At 38.6% G+C, this 22,636-nt stretch overlaps 5 protein-coding genes across 6 annotated transcripts in view; all 5 read right to left on the bottom strand.

Annotated features, from left to right (window-relative positions):
* On the bottom strand, positions 1–7,842 carry LOC128882053 (F-box/LRR-repeat protein 14). The gene has a single exon (XM_054133621.1). It carries the CDS (start codon positions 6,626–6,628, stop codon positions 5,138–5,140), a length of 1,491 nt encoding a protein of 496 aa, XP_053989596.1. The 5' UTR covers positions 6,629–7,842; the 3' UTR covers positions 1–5,137.
* A 4,256-nt stretch (positions 7,843–12,098) lies between these two features.
* LOC128881730 (ras-related protein Rab-35) lies at positions 12,099–14,678 on the bottom strand. Its single transcript, XM_054133012.1, has 4 exons — positions 14,465–14,678; positions 13,874–14,148; positions 12,861–13,285; positions 12,099–12,727 (listed from the first exon to the last, which is right to left on the bottom strand). The coding sequence occupies exons 2-4, from the start codon at positions 13,923–13,925 to the stop codon at positions 12,599–12,601; spliced, it is 606 nt and encodes a 201-aa protein (XP_053988987.1). The 5' UTR covers positions 13,926–14,148; positions 14,465–14,678; the 3' UTR covers positions 12,099–12,598.
* Positions 14,679–15,644: 966 nt separating this feature from the next.
* On the bottom strand, positions 15,645–18,296 carry LOC128881732 (short neuropeptide F-like). The gene is made up of 4 exons (XM_054133013.1): positions 17,496–18,296; positions 16,417–16,521; positions 16,082–16,263; positions 15,645–15,886 (listed from the first exon to the last, which is right to left on the bottom strand). Exons 2-4 carry the CDS (start codon positions 16,505–16,507, stop codon positions 15,830–15,832), a joined length of 330 nt encoding a protein of 109 aa, XP_053988988.1. The 5' UTR covers positions 16,508–16,521; positions 17,496–18,296; the 3' UTR covers positions 15,645–15,829.
* A 185-nt stretch (positions 18,297–18,481) lies between these two features.
* On the bottom strand, positions 18,482–21,656 carry LOC128881960 (pyruvate kinase PKM-like). Its single transcript, XM_054133434.1, has 9 exons — positions 21,594–21,656; positions 21,362–21,500; positions 21,025–21,263; positions 20,692–20,869; positions 20,013–20,231; positions 19,764–19,939; positions 19,472–19,699; positions 19,123–19,345; positions 18,482–18,934 (listed from the first exon to the last, which is right to left on the bottom strand). The coding sequence occupies exons 1-9, from the start codon at positions 21,654–21,656 to the stop codon at positions 18,720–18,722; spliced, it is 1,680 nt and encodes a 559-aa protein (XP_053989409.1). The 3' UTR covers positions 18,482–18,719.
* Positions 21,657–21,959: 303 nt separating this feature from the next.
* Positions 21,960–22,636, bottom strand: part of LOC128881729 (pyruvate kinase-like) — a 7,682-nt gene continuing 7,005 nt past the window's right edge. For both annotated transcript variants that reach the window (XM_054133010.1, XM_054133011.1), the window contains one exon: positions 21,960–22,302. In XM_054133010.1, the coding sequence (XP_053988985.1) occupies positions 22,290–22,302 (13 nt within the window). In that variant the 3' untranslated portion in view covers positions 21,960–22,289. The remainder of the gene's footprint in view (positions 22,303–22,636) is intronic.

The following is a 22,636-nucleotide window of genomic DNA, read 5'->3' as shown; positions in this document are numbered from 1 at the left end:
GGTAGCGTTGATTTCGCGCTAGGCGGCTCGTACGCTACTGCGGCCGCCCCAACGGCATCCTCACGCTCTGATTGGTCGGAGAGCGCGGCCGCCTCGCGCTCTGATTGGTCGACGTTTTCCGTTAATATCTCCTCAACGAAATCTCGGACAACATTTTCGCTAAGGAAAAAGTTGTTCCAAATCACCCCCCGAATCACCCCATACAAAGAAACTCCAATATTTTTGCAACGTATATATACGTCCTTCGCAGTCAAAGGGTTAAACAAATAAAATCCTGGATATAAAAATTCCTATCCTACACAAAAATTTCCAAGTCATAGATCGAGAATTTCTTCGCGCTTAAAAGAATTGTAAATATTAACCAAATGCAACGAAACAGGAAGAAAATTCGAAGATACTCAAACCAAAGAACAATGAAACAATAGTGGATCAAGTATTAACACGAAATTAAAAACGGATGTTTCCAAAGTAAACGGCATCCACGATTAAAAATTAACAAAGTCGCGAATCACGTCGATAAAACAGAGTCCGTGATCTATCCTGAATGAATGTACAGTACTGTTTTCCTTCTGTACCGACCGTGGATAATACGCTAGCTAGACTTCTGTACATAGATCACTATTCCATGCAGAAAAATGTTTACGAACGTAATAAAAGTACACATTAAGAAACGACGGTTACGACCCTTCCTCGATTAACAAATAATTTCATCCAGCTGCAAACATAATCGAATACATTCGACGCATATTCCCGGTGTTTTTTTCTTTTTTCGCATCGCGAGAAAGGAAATAATTAATCTACAGTTCGATAAAAATTCACTCGTCGCATTTAAAGTTCGGAAACGTTCGACTCACCAGCGAAAAATCAAACGAATCTTTACACGGTCGCGCAACGGAAACTATTAATTCCACTTTACCCTGTTTCGCACCTCGACGCAACAATTCGAACCGATCGAAACAAATTGTCATGGGATTTGATTTCGTTTTAGACCTATCGTGTACTATTTTATACCTGTATACTACATATCCTATCTTGGTTTCTTTATCATCGCGTACGCAATTCTGGTTTAATTCACCGTTTCACCGCGTCCGTATTTTAATTAGTCTCTGCCCTCTCCTCGTTCGCTGTTCTCACTTTTCTCGTTAATCGTTACGTTTTCGAGTTATTTGTTCTAAGATTAAAGAAAAGAAAAATTGTACAGGCTTGGATGACACAGTTAACCACCCAGAACAAATATTTTTCCAGTTGCAACAGCGTTATCGAATTAAGGATAATCGTGGTGGTACACTTTACCGACTGGGAGCTTATTAACAGACTCGAAGTCTACACTTACCGACCGAGAGTCTTGGTAGTTTTTTTTGGCTCGAACACTAATGAATCTATTTTTACGATAGCAAATACTTTGTTAAAATGGTACTAGATTTAATTATAAATATAAATATTCGAGTTATGGCAGTCTTAACACTTCATATGCAGGCATTTTAGTTTTAAATTCCAGCGTTATCATCTAACTGCGCTCTCGGTCGTCCATTTACAATGTTTGTGATACATAGAAATTAACGCAAGCCTAGGTTAACGTATACTATCGTATAAAAACTGTAGACTGTCTCCAAACAGACCGCTAAATGAAGTGCTAATACGAAATGTAGAACATTCGAGTACCACCAGTCGGTAAGGTATAGAACATTCGTGTACCACCGGTCGGTAAACAGTTAACCTAACAAAACAACGTCGACAAAACAGACGAATCGCATCGTTCCCAATTCTCTCATACGTCCAAATACAATTACAACTTTTCGTCGAGTAACAAAGCCGAGGATAGCAGGAAGTTTCGATCGAAACTGGCGTTAATCCAAAGAGAAGATATGCCCTTACAGATTGAAACTTAACAGTGAATTTCCCCGTGAATTAACGCACGACTCAGGAAACTGAAGCGTGGAAATTCCGTATCCGTTTCCTTTATGACTGTTTGTGTGTGTGTGTGGGGGCGCGGGCGCACAGTACAGTAATCAGCATACACTCTTACATACGTATATGTACAGAAAATGAAACACAGTCACACGCGCGCTGGCACGCACACTATTTGCCGAGAAACTTGTGCGCATATGCGATCGGGAAACGATGAAACAATGCTTTGGCTAAATTGTCGCGATACTTGATTTCGTCAAAGACAAAAATTTACAACAGGATCGCATACAGGGTGTCCCAATCGACTCTCAGGGACCACACTATACAGGGTGTCCCAAAAATGTTGTAACATCTTGAAACAGGTGGTTCAGGAGGTGATTTGAAACAACTTTTTCCTTAGCGAAAATGTTGTCCGAGGCTTCGTTGATGAGATATTAACGGAAAACCCCGACCAATCAGAGTGCGAGGCGGCCGCGCTCCCGGACCAATCAGAGCGCGAGTATGCCGGTGGAGCGCCCGCGGTAGCGTACGAGAGCGGCCGCCTAGCGCGTAGCCTAAGCTACTGCGGCCGCTCCAATGGTATACTCGCGCTCTGATTGGTCGGGGAGCGCGGCCTCCTCGCGCTCTGATTGGTCGACGTTTTTTATTAATATCTCCTCAACGAAGCTCCATCCGACATTTTTGCAAAGGAAAAAGATGTTTCAAATCACCTCCCGAACCACCTCTTTCAAGGACCTCCAACATTTTTGGGACACCCTGTATAGACAGACTAAATCTCGAGGTCCAAAAAGTCCCGCGAACCAACTAATGCTATTCTCCGCCATTTTCTCTTACAACAAAGGATTCGGATTCGTCTCATAACAAAACGTTAATATTCAAGCGCCAACTGGAACACCCTGTACACGTACACACGCATCACGATTCTTCTAGCGTTTAAAGGAACAGCTCGTTGCACAGTTTCCATCGTTCGGCCCACGGAAAGCATAAAAACTGAACACCGAGTCTCTGTCAGTCCGCGAATGAAATCCTAAAAATTACATTCTATAAAAAAAAAAGAAAAAAAAAAGAGACGTTCTCGAGTAATGGCACAGTAAACGCGTACCATTTATCCCATTCGTTATTGCTCTAGATTACTCTCTAACAAGTGTATACGATGAGCAGGGGGGGGGGGGCCCCCGAGGCGAGATGAACAGTTCTTTTTTCTTTTTCAAAAAGAGAGATTCACGAAGAGTGATAATTTTTCTAAGAAGTCGCGAATCGAAGGAAAGCGTCCGGCGACGAGTAGTTGGGATTATGTTTCTAGGATTCGTCCTTGACGCGCAACGATGGCAATTTGCCCCCTGAACGCGCGTATACGTCCGGAGAACGCTGTAGACCTGGATTATGGTCGCGTACATGCGTATATACGTGATCTTTACCCTCTGAACACCGTGCACGCGTATACGGGGCGCTCTAAAAATTTTGGAGTTTATTGGAAAGGGTCCGGGGGGTGATTTGAAACAACTTTTTCTTTGGCGAAAATGTTGTACGAGGCTTCGTTGAGGAGATATTAAGGGAAAACGTCGACCAATCAGAGCGCGAGGCGGCCGCGCTCCCCGACCAATCAGAGCGCGAGTATATCGTTGGAGCGGCCGCGGTAGCGTAGGCTACGCGCTAGGCGGCCACTCTCGTACGCTACCGCGGGCGCTCCACCGGCATACTCGCGCTCTGATTGGTCGAGGTTTTCTCTTAATATCTCCTTAACGAAGCCTTGGACAACATTTTCGCTAAGGAAAAAGTTGTTTCAAATCACCTCCCGGACCTCCTTGTTCAAGTAACTCCAACATTTTTCGGACACCCTGTGATGGTACGATCTGTACCTTGAGGGTAAACGCATATATGCGTTTGAAGAATGCCAGTGATTCGTATATGCGTTTTACCCTGTGACGTTAACATCTCTACTCAGGTGAATACCTATATTTCGATTTGAAGAACGCTGTAGACGCATATATACGTTTTACTCTCTGACGGTAACATCTTTACTCAAAGGGTAAATGTATATTCATTCAAAGAATGCCATAGACACGTATATGCGTTTTACCCTCTGATGGTAACGCTTCTATTCAGGGTATATCGTAGGCGAAACGGGAGCAGTAGATTATTGCTAGACTGCGGATGTTTATGCAAATTGATCTTAGGCAAAAGTTTGTCCTATTTTATAAACAGTCTAACGTGTACATTATTGTTTAATTTCCTTGTTTATATGTACCTTCGTTTAGACATATTTTCATTCATTTCTCTACACTTCCAAATTGCATTTTCATTTCAATTCATATCTTCATACAGAAATAAATGTAAGTTCATACAAAATTTTGTAGTATTTTTTAAACAGTGTAACACGTACATTATTTCTGTAGCATGACAATTTCCTAAATTTCTCTATAGTTTCACTAGTATTTTCATACAGAAATGAATTTAAGCTTGTACAAAAGTTTATCCTATTTTCTAAGCAACGTAACATGAATATTACCCTTGATATTCTCTATACTTTTGCATTTGATTTCACAGATTGATCAATATTTCCTTTTGCCATTCGTATTTTCATTCTACAAATTCCTATTTTCATATGGAACAAGAATTTAAGCTCGTACAAAAGTTTATCCTATTTTTTAAGTAACGTAACATGAATTACCCTTGATATTCTCTACACTTTTGCATTTATTTCATAGATAGATCAATATTTCCTTTTCCCATTCGTATTTCCATTCTACAAATTCCTATTTTCATATGGAACAAGAATTTAAGCTCGTACAAAAGTTTATCCTATTTTTTAAGTAACGTAACATGAATTACCCTTGATATTCTCTACACTTTTGCATTTATTTTCATAGATTGATCGATATTTCCTTTTCCCATTCGTATTTCCATTCTACAAATTCCTATTTTCATACGTAACAAGAATTTAAGCTCATATAAAAGTCTGTCCTATGAACAATGTACCACGAATACCACCATTGATGTTCTCCGTAGCCCTTCCACATCCCAATCCTTCCTCCTTTCATAAATACAGAAACATCCCCAGTCTAGCAACCGCATTACAACGAGAACGTGAACGAAGAAGGCGTATCGTATCCGCGTGTAATTTGGTAAAAAGGTGAAAATTGATAATCGTTCATCGAGCAATCGGACGAGACGCCTCGGTCGTTCCGCGGATGGGACGCAAATCCTGAATACTGTTTAGAAAAAGCCATCACCGCACGTGCCATAGACCAAGATTCAACGTGCTCAGCTGTGGCAGCTTCATGATCCTCTCGAGCCCGCTGGTGCTTATCCTGGTGCATCCGTAGAGGTCGATGCACTTCAAGTGCTTCATGCTCTCCGCGATCGTGTAGAGGCCCTTGTCCGTCAACCTGCTGCACTGGCCGATGTTCAACGTCTCCAGGTCGTGGAGGGTCTGGGCGATCTTGCAGATGCCCTCGTCGCTGATCTGGCAGGCGGACAGCGACAGAGACTTCAGGTTGAACAGCCCCTGAGAAATGTGAACCAGAGCTTGGTCGCTGATCTTGTCGCAGAACGACACGTCCAGCGAGGAGATTCTGCTCCCACCTTCGGCCAAGTAAGCCATGCCGACGTCGGAGATGTTGTCGCAGGACCTGAGGTTCAGCTCCCTCAAGCTGGACATCTTGGCCAGATGTTTCACGCCCGTGTCGCCGATGCAGACGCAGAAGGAGAGGTTGATGGACTTCAAGGTGGTCAATCCTGTGGATATGTGCCGCAGGGCCTCATCGGTCACCCTCTGGCAATCTTGAAGACTCAAATGTTCCAGGGCAAAGTTCCCACCAGCTGCGTCGAAGTTAACTATACCAGCGAACTGCTCCATCAGGAAGCTCGCGCTATGTGTCTGCGGATGTATACCTGCTAGATAAGCGATGCCATCGTTGCACACCTGCCAGCAGCTTCTCAGATCCAGCCTCTTCAGCTTCTTCAAGTACCAAGCTATGCACAGCAGCCCGTCGTTGGTGATGTTCCTGCAGCCACCGAGCTCCAGGTGCTCCAGATTCTGCAGATACTTCGCTATACAACTAAGAGTAATGTCCGACACTTGTTTGCACAACGAAAGGTTCAGCTCGGTGAGCATGGGGTATTCCTGGGAGAACGCTTTCATCAAGGCTAGGTCGTTGATGTTGTAGCAGCCTGAGAGGTTCAGCGACTCCAAGTTCGGTATGCCCTTAAGAACGTCCCCGAGGCCTCTCCTCAGCGACAGCACCTGCACCCTCTTCACTCCCCTCTTTACTAGGCTAGCGAACAACGCAGGTGCCTGCTTCCTCAGGTGCAACTTTGCCTCGACTCCCCTCCAAACGGACCGATGGTACGCTGCGTCTCTCCACGCTATGCACACTTGAGCAGCGCATCCCTTGTCCCTGACTTCCAGGTAGCTAAAGATCAACGCCAGTATCTCTGGATAAAGGCAAGAGATGTGCGTGCTTGTCGGGACGCTGTCTCTGGCGACTTGGGGCTGCTGTCTGGACAGGATGCTCTGCGTGTACCCTGGCAGGCTGACGCCGCTGGTGTAATGCGGCGTAGTGGCGGGGTTGTAGAGGATACCTTGGCTCTGAGAGCTCGGTATGGCCAGGTGCGGCTGGTGCAGCTGGTAGTAGTGTCCTGAACGGTGGAGGAGCGTCGTGCCACGGTTGGTGGGCAACGCTGGGAGCTCTGTCATCAACAGATGACTTTCCTCCATGGTGTAGGGACAGTTTCCTCCATATATACGTACATGCAGACATATATGTATTGGTTTCTATCTTTTATTCGTTATCACTCTATCTATCTATGTATAAATATATATGTACACATATATACGTACATACGTACATATATAGGGTTAGTTTTCTATGGTATCTTCCCTTTAACCTCTTCGAGTCCCTCCCTCTCCTCTGGAGATTTTTTGACGATAGGAGCCTTCCGTTTGTTTTGAAAACGTACGCCTGGGTGACCGTGTCCTGTCTTCGATGCATCGATGGCGAAGAGTGGACTTCGAGACGTACCAGCAATCGTTCCCGAGCACGCCACGCGCATGGAACCGTATTTTTTAACTCGCCCTCGCCTCGCTCCACGCTTCGCTCGCCAGTACGTCTTTGTCTTATATCGTCCGTCCCTCTCACTCACTCACTCGCGCACTCTCTCGCTCACTTCCCGCCAGCTCTCATTCAACCTCCCCCCGCGGCCCTCTCGTTTCCTCCCGGCTGCGTATATATACGTCCGTGCGTGCATTCATCCACAGCGCGTGCTTGCCTTCTTTATTTTTCCTTTTCTTTTCTTTCTTTCTCCACGTCCAGTTCCTCTCCTCGTCGCACCGATTACCTCTTTTCAGACACCATATATATATATATATATATATATATATGTATATATATATACGCGCGATACTCGCACGCACACCGCCGTTACGTTCGCCTGGAACGAGCACGAAACGAACGCGAACAGCGTCAAAGGCAGCCCCGGTACCTCACCTGGCGATGATACCGCGGCGTGCACGTTACCATTTTCGTCCTCGCGGCGATCAAACGTGTCGCGGAACCACGACTGGCCTCAAACGACATATCGCCGAAACATTCACCGATGCGTCGCCAGTCGCGAACTGTTGTTCCGGTCGCCCGTAGTCAGATGTCGCGGCAGTGACGGACATTCGTGGGATTTTTCCTTCGAGGAATTCTTTTCTGCGCATGCGTAAGCTGACGTCACGGCTACATGTCGTCTGCTACCATACATGTATCCGAACCGCTAGAGGAGGCGCATTTAAGGGGCTCGTGCAATTTTCCCCGCGTTTTTTATTTGTAATTTAATTGTAATTTTTTACTTGTATTAAATTAAGTACAAGAGCCTTAGTGTTCGTGAGTGTAATGTTAGGGAAAATTAAAAAGGAAATGGATAACGAACCGCAGCCGTCCACGTCAGGAATCATCGAAGAAAGGAAGAGGACATTATACAGGGTGTCCCAAAAATGGTGGAGATCATGGAAAGGGGTGATTCGGGAGGTGATTTGAAACAACTTTTTCCTTAGCGAAAATGTTGTAGGAGGCTTCGTTGAGGAGATATTACCGGAAAACACTGACCAATCAGAGCGCGAGTATGCCGATGGAGTGCGGCCGCCTAGCGCTTAGCCTTCGCTACCGCGACCGCTCCACCGGCATACTCGCGCTCTGATTGGTCAGTGTTTTCCGTTAATATCTCCTCAACGAAGCCTCGGACAACATTTTCGCTAAGGAAAAACTTGTTTTAAATCACCTCCTGAATCACCCCTTTCAATGATCTCCACCATTTTTGGGACACCCTGTATTTTGTTCCTTACTGGGATCCAATGGTACCCTAAATTCTAAGTAAGTGTATACAGCAGTGAGGACTGCAACACTCGCTCCAATACGCATGATCAGGAAAAATCCCACGAATGTCCATCACTGTGTCGCGGTGTCGTTCCTTCGACGGGGGGGCGGAGCCTGCCGCGGCTCTGCGCTGAGCTGATTGGTCGAGAGAGAGGGGGACCGCGCGCCACGTGACCGCGACGGCGAATATCGATTCAGGGCTGCGCTGCGGCGGCATTTTTAAGTTTTCGTTTCGGGAAAGTGGGGGGATATACGAGTACCGACCACGTTGTAGCTACTGCGATTTTATGATGTGTATCTTATGTATGTATGGTTCTTTTTGTTTAATTTCTTGGGTTCTTTTTGTTACTTGTCGTTGACCGCGCGTGGACCTGGAAAAGAAATTTTTGGTAGATGAGATTGTGTTATGTAGCCTCATGTAACATTTTATGTGGTAGATTCCTTAATAATAAATTAATTTAAACTACTATGCTATTTCAGATACGCTGTACGAGTTAGAAAATAGATTTTGTAAAACAAATGGTCTTCCTAATTTCTATTATTCCTTATCCCTGTTCCTTAGGAAAACGTATGAACCTAAAAAAGAAATTTTAAATAGAAAAGACTTGCTATGTACTCTCATGTGCCATTTTACATGTTAGATTCCTTAATAATAAATTAATTTAAACTACTATGCCATTTCAGATACATTGTACGAGTTAGAAAATAGATTTCCATTACCTTTTCAACATTACTTTTTAAACTTTCAGTATATCGACTATTGAGTATCACACAGTGACTGATTATTAGACTGCGGATCTTTGTGCATTTATAGGAAAGTTGAATGTGCAAGAATCTATACAATGCAAACGATATGCAAGAGTATAAAAAAGATGGAAAGTAAAATTCATGTTATAATACTAGGTTGTCCCATAAGTTCCTGTACACTTGCTACCAATAAATCATTTTATGATAAAATTATAATCATAATATGCATTTATAGGAAATTTGAATGTGCAAGACCTACAAAATGCAAACAATATGGAAGAATATAAAAAAGATTGAAAGTAAAGTTCATATTAGAATATTTGCAGAATAAAATGAATTCCTGTTTAGGTTCAATTTTTGTAGGCACGTTCCCGAAGACTTTATTTTACATAAAAATCAGCAGTCTGATTATACAGTCAATTCCTCATTGTAATAAATTAGAGCCAAGTAACTGGAAATCTTGAAGCTAAAATCTGAATATATTATTCAGGAAAAATATATTAAGTATATTCAGCAAAGTATATTATTCTAACGGTACTTAGATGAATATTTCATGTTTACATCCATGTATCTCTGTAAACAAAATATCTACCAGTATAATTGAGATATCACCTATCACTAAAATAATATTCAAGACTGTAATATTAAGAATCCATTACATTATAAACAAAATATCTACCAGTATAATTGAGATTTCACCTATCACTAAAATAATATTCAAGACTGTAATATTAAGAATCCATTACATTATAAACTATACGATAAACAAAAGAACATGTATCGATGACTGCATTCCATAAGCTGGAAAATCATACAAAATTTTCTCTGTAATACTTTTCGCAGCTAGAATTTACAATCCGCAAATAAGAAAATTACTTAAATTAATTTATATTAAATGTACATGCGTACTATTAATAAATAATGAATCATGATTGCAAATATTCTCTTCTATGTGCCCCTCGAAACAAAGTTCAAATATTATTATCATTACAAATAAAAGTTTCGTATAGCTAGAACGTAATATGCAGATTACAGTGATTATATCAGAGGTGACAAAGAATATCTAGAAAGCTGCAAAAAGGATGCATATACGTGTACACGTAAAGTCCTATTTATTTCATATTTTAAAGTATATAATAATTCGTATTACAATGTTATAACTGTATAACAGTAAACAATATTGAATATAATCGATAAGAATACTTGTGATATGCCACTAAAACTGGCAAGTAGAATATTTACACGTGATAGGATGCCGCATCATCGATGTCTCGTTAAAGAGATATGTTGTACAGACGAAAAAATTGCAACATCAATTTTGTGATAACTCGTAAGGACTTATTAATAACGGTATTACAGCGGCAGCTGGGTAGATATCCTAACTATTATCACAGATGGAAAGAAGACATTTATTATATTATTATAGCATATTATAGCATATCGATCGTGTCTCGTATTTTATCACCGAACATGACAAATTGTTACGTACTTTGCACATTTTGCCCGCTACGATGTACCTTCTGCCTTTTAATACACAAACAATTTCGCTAGTAAATATGGTTTTCGGAACGATTAACAAAACTTTTTGCTTGCAAACGTGAAAATGCTCGAGTGATTGGTTACTTTAGTCGCGTACGCCGATGAATTATTAATTTAAGCTATAATATTATTACAAATACAGATCGCTCGCATCATATTTAAAAAAAAAACACACAAAAAAAAAGCAAAAAACAGAAATTTCTTCACGCATACTTACAGATACAATTCCATACGTTTTTATATTGTTGCATCGCCAAGTTTTTCACAAGATTACCGTACTAAAATTATTGTTACCGTGAAAAATACATTCGATTATCAATGTATCGAGAAGTTACAATTTCGCCTGATTTTAATTTTCTTTTAACGTACAAAAAAAAAAGCTCGTCTCGATACATTTAAACAAAACTTTTAACCTTTTGACTGCGAAGGATGTATATATATACTCTTGAGAAAGGCTGAGATTGTTTATATTCGTTGAATCAATTTTTTTTAAAATATCAGCCTATAGAGGATGGTGAGACGAAATTTTTTTTATATTTACAGTTTATTCACACGACCCTTAGTTTCGAAAACAAAAGTTGAAAAGTACGTTCTTATATATAAAGTATGTATACGTATGTATAGACAAATAAGCTCAGATAAATGTTTAAACAATAAATCAGTTTTCAAACAATATCACCTTATAGGGAACGATAAGAATGTTCATAAAACTTTCAGTTTCAGAAATGAAAATTCAAAACTTCCAAGACCTTTTCTCTCCGAATTCGATTACATTTAGAATGGTGAAAATAAAAGGATCACTTGGCAATTACTTATTTGATGAATTTGATAGAAATATCACCTTATACAGAATGACAAAACGAAACTTTCTTATATTTACAGTTTATTCACATGACGCTTAGTTTCGAAAACAAAAGTCGAAAAGTTGGAAGTTCATTACAAAAATTTTATTTCAGGCAAAAAGGTCTTCCAAGTTTTCAATTTGTATCTTTGAAACTAAACGTCCTATGAATAAACTGTAAAGATAAGAAAATTTCGTTTTGTCATTCTGTATAAGGTGATACTTTTTTTTAAATTCGATTATTGGACCGTTGTTTTTGTACTTTTCACTGTCATCTTTCAAGTTTTTAATTTTTATTTCTGAATGTCCTATAAATAAACTATAAATAGAAAAAAGTTCCGTCTTATCATTCCTTATAAGCTGATATCTTTTCAAAATTCACACCTCTACGCTTCTTAAAATTTCCAGCAAAAATCGTCTCGCAGTCAAAGAGTTAATTAATGGAATGCTTTCTATGCCAATGAAAAAGCTTGCCTCTGCCATACCGTAAACAATTTCTATCGCTTAGTATAGTTCGATTCGTTTAGAGCGCAAGAGAAAAATTAATTGACAGGAACCTTAAACGATATAAAGTCAATGTTAAACGTTATCTGGACTCGTTAATAATATTGAACGACTCTTTTGTGTTTAACATTAAACATTATTAGCAATATTCGGCTCTTATGGTAACTCGTTAAAAAGAATATTTCCTGTAAGCGTACGAATCTTAAATAAATCATATTTTTATTCCGCTCAATTTGGACGAAGCTTTGCATAATGTATGTTACTTTACGTTACATTTAAATGCCATACTTTCGATAAATTATGTCGCGTTATGCAGAGCTCGAATAAAAAACAATTAATTTAATTCTCTTTTTCTCCTTTTTGTGCTGATTCTTTCGTAAGTCGTACAATACAAATAGGCCTTTACATTTTTAGAGCATGTAACACAAAATCTGTTGCTTACAAAATTATTTTCGCTAAATTAATACTACACACTCATGATATTCGCATCCTATGTATATCGTATGTTACTAGCGTCAAAGTATACTTCTAGGAGAATACACAATTCGATGTTGTAATTTAAATATAAAACTTAATAGTTTTAAAAGAATCATTAGCATTACGTTTATGAGTACACGTTTCTTCTATCGCGTATCCTTTGTTTTAATTCACTTCTGTCATTGAGAGAATTGTTAATAGATCATGCATTTATACAATGCCGTTAACAACATTTCTTTTTATGCTGCTTCGTGTTTTTCCTCAGATTCACTGTTTCGCTGGTTTGTATAGCTTGGCGTTCCTTCCTTTCCTTCTTGGTCTTCAACACCTGCCGTGTTATCGCCAGAAACATCTACATTAACAAATTAGCGCAAACTGAAGTCAATGCACGATCAGTCTCCTACCTTTGTTAACAAAGGTAACGCAAGACACTTGGACTATTTACTGAAATTTTCTAATACATATCAAATACAAGTTCAACTCACTTCTTGAACATTGATATTGTCCTTAGCAGAAGTCTCGAATAACTGGATTCCCATCTGATTGGCAAATCTCTGCGCATCCTCCGTCAAGACAACTTTCTCGTTGGGTGAATCGTTCTTATTTCCTACAAGTACCCTGTTGACCACATCGCAATTCTGTTCGATTTCATGCAACCATCTTTTAACATTAGCAAACGAATCGCCACTAGTCACGTCATATACAACTATAACACCGTGTGTGCCCCTGTAGTAAGTTGAAGTTATTGTCCGAAAACGTTCTTGCCCGGCTGTATCCCAAATTTGGAGTTTTACCCTCTCACCGTCTAGTTCCACTGTTTTTATTTTAAAATCCACTCCTATTGTCGTTATGTAACTGCCATTGAATGTATTGTCGGCGAATCGCAAGAGCAGTGAACTTTTACCTACACCTTGAACACAGAAAAACAAGAATGTAATTAAAGGTGTGTCGTTCCTCGGATTGCATACCCATGGATCATAGTTTCATTGCGTACACAGACAACTTATAGATTATGAACGGGCTCAAAACACAACATAAGTCTTACAGGTGCCTTTTAAGTTTGTCTTCTTTGCGAGAGACAAATCGTGATGGAGTTAAGGTTAGGTTCAATTATCAATTAACAATTTTCTGTCGATTATAAAATGTGACGTCGGTCTAAACGATTGTTTGGTAAACCGAGAGTTGTCCTTGCGATGACAAATAGGGATACAAATTATCGTATCGGGGGCAAACGTGATATTTAGCTGATGTTTGTGTACGTTTCAGCAGCGTCGGAACAGTAAAGTTAATGTTTTCAAGCGACGAGTAGATCATTCGAAAGATGTAAGTTTATCAACGTTGAGATTTCTGTTTAATTACATGGCTGTAGTATGAATTTACATTGTCTATAGTACGTTGAAACTGGAGTAATGTACGTATAAATATTATAAACATAATAAACTGTTGTGCATGTATTTTGAGTAATGAATGTATTCGACACAAGTATCGGTGCACTTACCGCTATCACCTATTATTAGGAGCTTAAATAAATGATCATATTCCCGTGCCATTTTGACATGTATGACGTGCCAGATTATCAAACGTTCTCTCTGGAAATATGGACGATACAGCCGTTGTATCGTGAATTGTCCCAATTCCCGTCGATCAGACGTGACAGACGATAGAACGGAGTTTGTGGAAATTGCGACAAGGCTCGCGGCTTGCCCGAAGTAAAGGACTCCAGTATCAAATCGGCGCCATGTTTATTTGCCGCGATATCACAATTCATTATCACTACCGAGGAAAAAAAAAAAAGAAACGTTATTTGGTTAAAGATGACGCCTACCCCGTATCATACTCTAGCGATCGTCGCGTTCCGCTTGTTTCAAAGGCTGCATTCTTATGCAACAGTAACAATTTATTGTATCGTGCATTAGTTGGAATTGGTTGGAAGAGTAGCATATTTTTAGTAAATCGAGTTTCCTTGTAGAATGTTCAATTATTTGATCGTTTCTTAAGAGAACGTAAAAATGCAGCCTTCCTTGGCAACGTTGGACTTTATATTCGGATAGATTGTTAGATTTTTATAAACAATTTAGGGGTATAATACCGTATAGTCATGAATGTATGCGTATCAGTTGTCAATGGCCACCATTAGACTCGTGAGACCATTCAGAGTTACTCGCTATAGTTACTCATCATGTATAGTGAGTAACTGTGAGTAACTTTAGTATTCTTCATCTATTGTCCTTTGTAACATTCTCTATTATGAAGAATAAAATAATTAGTTCAAGTATTAGAATAAGTAATTTGATATTTTTATAATGTACCTGTTAAAGTTAATAAGAAGTAATAAATAAATTTAGCAAGAAGATTCTAATAGATTCTCTCTAATAAAATGGCCATCGTTAGACCCATTCTTCATCTATCGTCCTTTGTAACATTCTCTCTATTATGAAGAATAAAATGATTAGTTAAAGTATTAGAATAACTAATTTAGTATTTTTATAATGTACCTTTTAAAGTATAGGGGATAAACTTATTTTGAACAAGGTTCCTGTTTAGAAGTCTCTAATGAATTTAGCAAGAAGATTCTAATAGATTCTCTCTAATAAAATGGTCATCGTTACACCCATTCTTCATCCATTCTCCTTTGTAACATTCTCTCTATTATGAAGAATAAAATAATTGGTTAAAGTATTAAAATAAATAATTTAATATTTTTATAATGTACCTTTTAAAGTATAGGAGGTTAAACTTATTTTGAACAAGGTTCCTGTTTAGAAGTCTCTAATAAATTTAGCAAGAAGATTCTAATAGATTCTCTCTAATAAAATGGCCATCGTTAGACCTATGAGAACATTCAGAATTGTTTGCATCCAGAAATCCCATGCATTCTAGTTCCATCCTATTTACCTTAATAGTATATTCATAAGTTTGAATTATAAGTTTTTTGTATTCTATTTAGCATAGTCTAACACAGGAATGGGCAACTGGGTATGGTAGCGTAGACATTATATTAGATGATCAATGCCTGCATTCTCTCAATGCATCCTAACTTCTAACTTCTTCTAATTCCAACGATGCAGAATATTGTCAGTTCTTGTGTTTAAATTGTTTTTATTAAAATAAATAGTATGAACTAATTTTTAAATTTATAGTCAGCGCTCTCTGGCGGTAAAACGCCCAAGTTTATACAGGACATAACCTCAAACTTTCCACGCTAGGTGGCGCCATCGCTGCACATACTTCCTTACCGACTGATTTTCAAACTATTCAAATTTCAAATAATCTATCATTTCATTTTATTGATATATAAGTGTATAAATTCACATACAGCTTCCATTTTGATATCTCCTGGTGTTCCGGAGTTTTTATTATTTTCTTTTTACAATATTATTAAGAAAATAATAGAAAAACTATGCTTATAGGTTCGATATTTTTTTTTTTTTGCAATTATTTCTGAGATTTTTATTTACTTGTCGAATCTCGAAGAAGCCATAGCGTCGACAGATCCCAGGAATGCTCTCATCTGAAAAACACACATTATTGGCATTATTATTACATATTATAGGATAGAATAAGGATAGATTAAGCAAAGTTTGTAAGTGGAAGTAGGAGGGTATTCAACCCTATTCAAGCATTAGAATAAATGCATACATATTCAAACGTGTAGTCGTCACAGAAAGTAAACGATTGCACTAAAAAATATTAAAGGAATAGTTACAGGTAGATGAGAATCCGAGCGTCCAAAACGTAGGCGCAGAGAGGGCGATCGTTGAGATTTCCTGGTTATTAGATGTTCTAATGGAATACCGCCAAATACAGTATTGTGTAAAGCATTGCGTTGCATTAGCAAATTGTAGAGCTCGTTGATATCATCCGCCAGAATCTTCTCTGGGATCTCATCTGCGAACATACATTATAAATTAAGCAGTCGAAAGGAAAAGTTATTCTTATTCATACAGATAGCAGTAGGAAATGTCATTGTATCTGGACAAGTTTGTTCAAGTTGCCCTTGAATCACTGTATAATTATATAATTATATAAATATATAAATACCTTCTCCGTAGTCCATGTATTTTTCAATCCCAAAAGCGAAACCGATGACAACAAGCAGCACCATACATTTTGGAAAGAAGTTTCTTGACATCTTGTCAAGGCTACCTGAAAATAGAACAATACATTAAATTTGGAAACAATTCTTGTTGAAACTCAGTTAATTTCAAACGAAACAAAGTAATAATTTGTTATATTCTAAATAAATGTATGCGTTACAGGTGTTCAGGCTAAGGAGAATAATTTTTCTAGAATAGTTTTCGTTTACAATCTATCTATCTATCGATCAGCTTCTCATTGCCCAGAGGAAACAGACTAATCTTCTAAATTCAATATCGAGTTTACTCATAGAATTAATTTTAATTGCCTTCCAATCAAACACATGCAAATACAAATCTAGATACACTCAATTAATTTCAAAATTTCCCTTCTTCTCATTCTATAATTACTTTGATGCTAATCAAAGCGATGCGAATCGTATCCACTGCAACAACAATCAAAGTGAATTCATCCAGCTCGTGTGTTTCCATTGTACACATAAAACAAAAGGCGCTTAACAACTCTAGCCGGCTGAGAAATGTTCACATTGTTCACTTTTATGGAATGCAATTACCACGTTAGATATTTAACAAAGGTATTCATAAACGCAGAGACATTAAATCGTAACGAGAGCTTACAAAGGGTTTAATTACCCGGCAAGCCAATTAAACTGTTTAGCCAGGATAAAGGAATTCAATTTGCGTAATTACATTGCGACATGACCACGCTATCATTCTTAATCTTCTTCAAGGTTCATTCTTTGTTTACCACTTTATAAATATATTTAAAATAATTATTTGGATCTTAATCTGAAACGAACACGAAATTTGTTTGTGATTGGTGTTTATCTCCAACCGGAATGTTGAATTACAAGTTTAGTTTGAACGAAGAGGATATTACAAAAATTTATTTATTAATATCTATCGACATGTTATTCTAATTAACTAAAGAGGATTAATTGACTAAAGAGCGCCAAGTATTAAAATGAATAAATGAAAGACAGAAGGCTTCTGACAGAAAGGGTGGTAAATGAAAAAACTTACTCTATCACAGACGATGGAATCAAGAACGTTCCAATAAGCTTGGTTGCTCGAGGGATCCCAATCTTGGGAACTGTGATCTTGCACCGTGCGAGTAACGACGCAAAGTGAGGTAGTGTCGAGGGTGTCCCCATATTTATATATATGTAATACACCCACCCACACGTGGACATGTTTACAAGGGATGTGGACACAGATGCCTAAGAACCAACCACGCGATGATCTCGAGCGCAAGCGCGCTTCCTACCCTCCCACGCTCAAGTAGAAGTCCTCTGCAGATCTCAGAGTATGGTACAACGAGGCTTCCAGGTGTCCATTGCATGGATGTGATGCGTCTCTTCAGCATTGGAGGTATTCGCTGAGAGATAGTAGCAGGAAAACATCTCCGCAATGGCCAGATTTTGGGTTGCTGGACCAAAATTCCATCTCATCTGCCCTCCAGATGCTGAGGACCAGTCCAAAGTTGGCTTTGTTCGCAGAGCAGTCCTCATTTCTTGAAATATTCCCTTCGAGCTCATTCTGAAACTTGCCATCTTTGATGTCACCGTACAATATTTTGATCAACTACGAACAAGATATTCATAATTGTAAATAAAAAGAATAACCGAAGGCATGTGTTGGCTATTAGAACAAGAAAATCGTAACTTTCCATTCGGAAGTGGAACAGAGAAGACAAATTACCTAGGAAATCGATACGGGGACAGGAGAGGGCATTAAATTACATTCTAATATTAACGCAAATGGACACTTGAACATCTCGTCCCTTAATGTCTCGATAAACACGCCTAAACGCGGTAACGCTACACCATTGGCATAAAAAAGAATAAACACAACTCCCAATGAGTCTTGATCACCCTACACATCTGTTGCACATCTTCCTATTATTTATTAACCAACTAATTGATTCGTTCTTTACTTTCTAAGCGTTCGATACTGCTAGACGTTATCTTTATTAAATCTATTAACGTGGTATGTATCACGCGATAACTGTTCAACAAAAAACTCTTGAATCAGTCGACTCGAATAGCTAGAAAAAAAGGGCATTATCAACGTCGACATATGGCCAGAAATATTAAAGCGCCATTTGCGTGGAGACTAGTTAAATATTCCAGATAATTAATCCAAGTAATTTAAACGCGAGCAAATGGTGCTTAAATCCTGAATGATTCATTTTTAGGAAATTACTGTTTACTTCGGTGTTTCATTTGGATGAATCAGGGTACCATTTCACCAACAGACTTCTAAATCTGGTACTTCGTTCTCCGAGTGTCCTGGTGTTGCATAAATTACACGTATGGTGTTCGTGAAGCCTGTGTTTTCGCGCCACGTGCTGACTACGACGATCGCATCGCCAACTTTTATGTACCTCTTCCTTCGCATGGAATCGATACCGCTCTGTACTCGCGCCTCTATGTCTTTACTCCAGTCAGACAATGGCTCTTCTGCATTAATATTAATATTGTAACGTATCGGACATTCGTTATTAAATTACTCTGTATTAAATGATTCCGTAAATCCAAGGATTGTTAGAAAGAAAGAAGTAACAGAGAGAGAAACAGATCCTTGGATGGACACCATAATAAAGTTAAATAACGGAAGATAGAGAGCAATGTAAAAACTCTGCATTTACTTTTGTAATGGAATGGATGGACCCCATAATAAAGTTGCAACCACCGTGCAACTACTCCATAGCGCGTGACCGCGAGAATCGGGCATCGAGGACGATACATGGACAACAAAACAGCGCTGCGACCAGTTGTCGTCGTGACGACGATCGCGGCGGCGTTCAATTTTAAAGAGGTTTCCACTGCTCCTATGGAAATCGCCTGCGCAGGATCTGCAGGTATCAGCACCTGTAATTACAGAATAATATATCATTAAATATATTTAATGTATCATAATTTATAATATATTATACGTATATAATTTAATATAGCTTCTGGAACGAAAGATATACTAGTATAATTTTCCCAGGCTACCTTGTTCCCAAGTTCATAGAAAATTTCCTTCTGCCATCGCGCGCTCTCAGCTTCCCTGCACACCACGTCCACAGATTTGATTAATTCAGTCGTCTCTTTCGCATCCAAACTTCCAGTCTTGAGAAAGATTGCGTCGACTCCGTTCAATACTGCATTCGCAATCAAGTTCATATCAAGATTCGATTCGTCCTTGCATACGTCGAATCCTAAGATAACTGGTTTTCCTATCTAAACAAAATTGGCAAATGAAAATGTTATCGTAGCAACTTTAAAAGTCGATTTGACCACTCACTTTGATACACTTTGCGATAGCAATCTTTTCGACAAGAAATAACTTCTCACTTCCAGCATCGGTCTCAAGGCTGGCTCTGTCCAGAAGTATCCCATCGGCTGCTCTCAGAATCTCATCGAAATTCTCAAAACCTTGCAGCGAAGAAATCTTAGCAATGATGCAGACTCTAGTGTTACCTTTGCAAATAATCAAGCTGTTAAACATATAATTTTTAAATTGTTCGTAGAGGTGCACTTGGATTAGACATACCCATCTCTTCGAAGCCAGTTTTAATGGTATGCACCATCTTCTCACTTCGCGTATGATTTATTATAACGAAGTCACATTCTAGAAAGGAAGCCAATTGGATGTGTTCCTGGTCCTTCTTCGAAACCTGGGGCAACTCAACTACGCTGTCCAATAGTTGCACCAGCTTTCCATCCCTTACCATGCCTCCTTTTACTACTTTGCAAACTACGGATGCCTCACCTGCGATAGGAAGAAATTTGATCTCTCTTTTTTTTTGTCAAATATGTCAAAATATTAAATTAAATATCAGTGTTGGTAGTGGTTTGTAGATTATTGGACTATGCTATAGGTTCCTGTCCTTCACAATACAACTGAAATTAAATTAAATATCAATTCTGGTAGTGGTTTGTAGATTATTGGACTATGCTGTAGGTTCCTGTCCCTTGCGATACAACTGAAATTAAATTCTGAAATTAAATATCAATTCTGGTAGTGGTTCATAGATTATTGGACTACGCTATAGGTTCCTGTCCTTCGCAATACAACTGAAATTAAATTAAATATCAATTCTGGTAGTGGTTTGTAGATTATTGGACTACGCTGTAGGTTCCTGTCCCTTGCGATACAACTGAAATTGAATTAAAAATAAATTTCAACAGTTGTTCCTAGATTATTGTAGCAATAAATCTTTCCAACTAACGGACACAAGCGACTCGCAACTCAACGCTGCCTCTATCAATGAGAATTCTGTCCCCAGGTCGACATATTCGTGGCAACTCTGGATAAGATACCCAAAAACAGCTCCTACATCCTGCTCGTTTCAAAGTATCGTCCGTTACCAGTTTCACTGCATGTCCTTCCTTCAGTTCAGCGTAGCCCTGCAAGTACAAACAATTAAAACCTGCTTTCATCTGGATCTATCGTTATATCTAGGGGAAATAGTACAAATGAAAAACCATTTTAAAACAAGCAACTCGACATCAAACGATTCCTTATTTAAATAAGCATCGATGTTAGTAAATGAGAATCATACTATGCTGTTCTTATCACCACGGAATATACCAGTCCTTATCTCAGGACCCTGAAGGTTCATCGCAATACCCAACGGGTAAATCTCGCTGGTGAGCTCGTACATTTTGTTCCCAGCGTCTCTGATGGATTGCGTGGTGATTGCATGCCACTTCTCCTTTTGATGAGACATGTTCAAACGAACCATGTTTGCGCCCGTCGTCATCATGTTAACGACGGCGTCGGGATGAGAATTTGCAATGCCTACGAAAACATAATCAGTCCTGGGTAAATATTCGAGGAAAGATTGTTTGTTTTTGTTTCTTTTCAGTAACGAGATTAGGACATAGCCATTGCCTTACCCAAAGTAACCATAATTCTGGTGAGCCTCGCTAGATTAGGCCTGGAAGCTACATCGAGTCGTGTATTATGTTCAAGGAGAGTATTTTGATGAGCTGCTTGTATCTGGTTGTCGGTTAAAGCATAATCTTCAAGCTGTACCTAATCATAATCGTTACAAATATATTTCTGCTGTTATATACCTCGTTAAACTTATCTTATGATATGTTCTTCTTTATTATAAAGTTTTATTACCCATGGCAATCGGTGACCATTTGTCCTTTTAGCTATAGGTGCTAGTTCTCTAGAGCAAATCATGATGTGTGTTGCTTAATCGAATATACAATACTTGACAATTTTATGCATTTTATGCCTGAGACGATGAGTATGTTAGTAATTACAATTAGAATTAGATGTCCATTTTATTAGTTTGAGATTGGTTAATGGCTGGTGGTTACATGTGACACAGATGAAAGAACTTGAACACAGCAACGTTTTGCTATCAGAAGAATTTAGAATTGCTTTTGAATCGTTGCTGTATTTGCTCTTTAATGCTACCTGAATTTATGATGGCTCGTCTGGTACGTGCCCTCTGAAAAATGGGGAACTAATGAAGAAGCGTTTAAAATAAAATACACTTTTTTATTCATCTTTATACAGATTCTGAAATCCAGTAGATACTCTTCAAGCAGTTAATTCAACGATTCACTGGTTCGAGCAAATATCTCGCTTTGTCATATACGTGCGTATACATATATATTTAGGTGTACTGCATTTAAGTAGTAGGTACTTCGTAGGCTGAATAATACTGCGACTACTGGCATCTTCGAATTTATAGTGTTTCAATGAATTTACTATACCCGTCGTACATATAAGTTACATAAATACTGAACTTTCAACATCTACAGTCGCTGAATCCTCGTTTCTCTTTTATGGCCAGCCAGTATGTTTTTAGTCAACATTTCTAAAAATATAAAAAGAACATAACATTAATATTTAGGTCATCAGTCATAGGTTATGTTACTTAGCATGCAATTAAATATTATATTGTTCTCTTTCTTTCAATTAATCTATTTAAGCAGAAGAAACTAGATAATGGAATTATATTGTTAAAAGACATTTAACTACAGAGTTAACTACTTTAAAATTATAGAATGTCTTCGTAAGAGTCTCTTCCATCGCTTTCTGTCCATTATTCTACTTAACCAGAAGAAACGACACAGTTGTATTATCAAAAGACATTTAAATACGAAGCAGAGTGATCAATATTTTAACATACTAAACGCGTTAAAATTGTA

Source organism: Hylaeus volcanicus, chromosome 9 (genome assembly GCF_026283585.1).
Source record: "Hylaeus volcanicus isolate JK05 chromosome 9, UHH_iyHylVolc1.0_haploid, whole genome shotgun sequence".
NCBI classification, from domain to species: domain Eukaryota; kingdom Metazoa; phylum Arthropoda; class Insecta; order Hymenoptera; family Colletidae; genus Hylaeus; species Hylaeus volcanicus.
Note: the sequence above shows the minus strand (reverse complement) of the source record. Positions and strands in the feature narration are given on the sequence as shown.

What these genes read in the sequence shown, in the direction of transcription:
- LOC128881960 (XM_054133434.1), bottom strand. Translation starts at nt 21,656, where the DNA reads ATGATTTGCTCTAGAGAACTAGCACCTATAGCTAAAAGGACAAATGGT. An exon ending in ATGGTCACCGATTGCCATGG is followed by an intron (nt 21,501 to 21,593) that starts GTAATAAAACTT and finishes GATTATGATTAG; the next exon opens with GTACAGCTTGAAGATTATGC. An exon ending in CAGAATTATGGTTACTTTGG is followed by an intron (nt 21,264 to 21,361) that starts GTAAGGCAATGG and finishes ATGTTTTCGTAG; the next exon opens with GCATTGCAAATTCTCATCCC.
- LOC128881732 (XM_054133013.1), bottom strand. Translation starts at nt 16,507, where the DNA reads ATGTCAAGAAACTTCTTTCCAAAATGTATGGTGCTGCTTGTTGTCATC. An exon ending in ATACATGGACTACGGAGAAG is followed by an intron (nt 16,264 to 16,416) that starts GTATTTATATAT and finishes GTATGTTCGCAG; the next exon opens with ATGAGATCCCAGAGAAGATT. An exon ending in GCTCGGATTCTCATCTACCT is followed by an intron (nt 15,887 to 16,081) that starts GTAACTATTCCT and finishes TGTGTTTTTCAG; the next exon opens with ATGAGAGCATTCCTGGGATC.
- LOC128882053 (XM_054133621.1), bottom strand. Translation starts at nt 6,628, where the DNA reads ATGGAGGAAAGTCATCTGTTGATGACAGAGCTCCCAGCGTTGCCCACC.
- LOC128881730 (XM_054133012.1), bottom strand. Translation starts at nt 13,925, where the DNA reads ATGGCACGGGAATATGATCATTTATTTAAGCTCCTAATAATAGGTGAT. An exon ending in CCTAATAATAGGTGATAGCG is followed by an intron (nt 13,286 to 13,873) that starts GTAAGTGCACCG and finishes TCTGTGTTCAAG; the next exon opens with GTGTAGGTAAAAGTTCACTG. An exon ending in ACAATATCAATGTTCAAGAA is followed by an intron (nt 12,728 to 12,860) that starts GTGAGTTGAACT and finishes TTGTTAATGTAG; the next exon opens with ATGTTTCTGGCGATAACACG.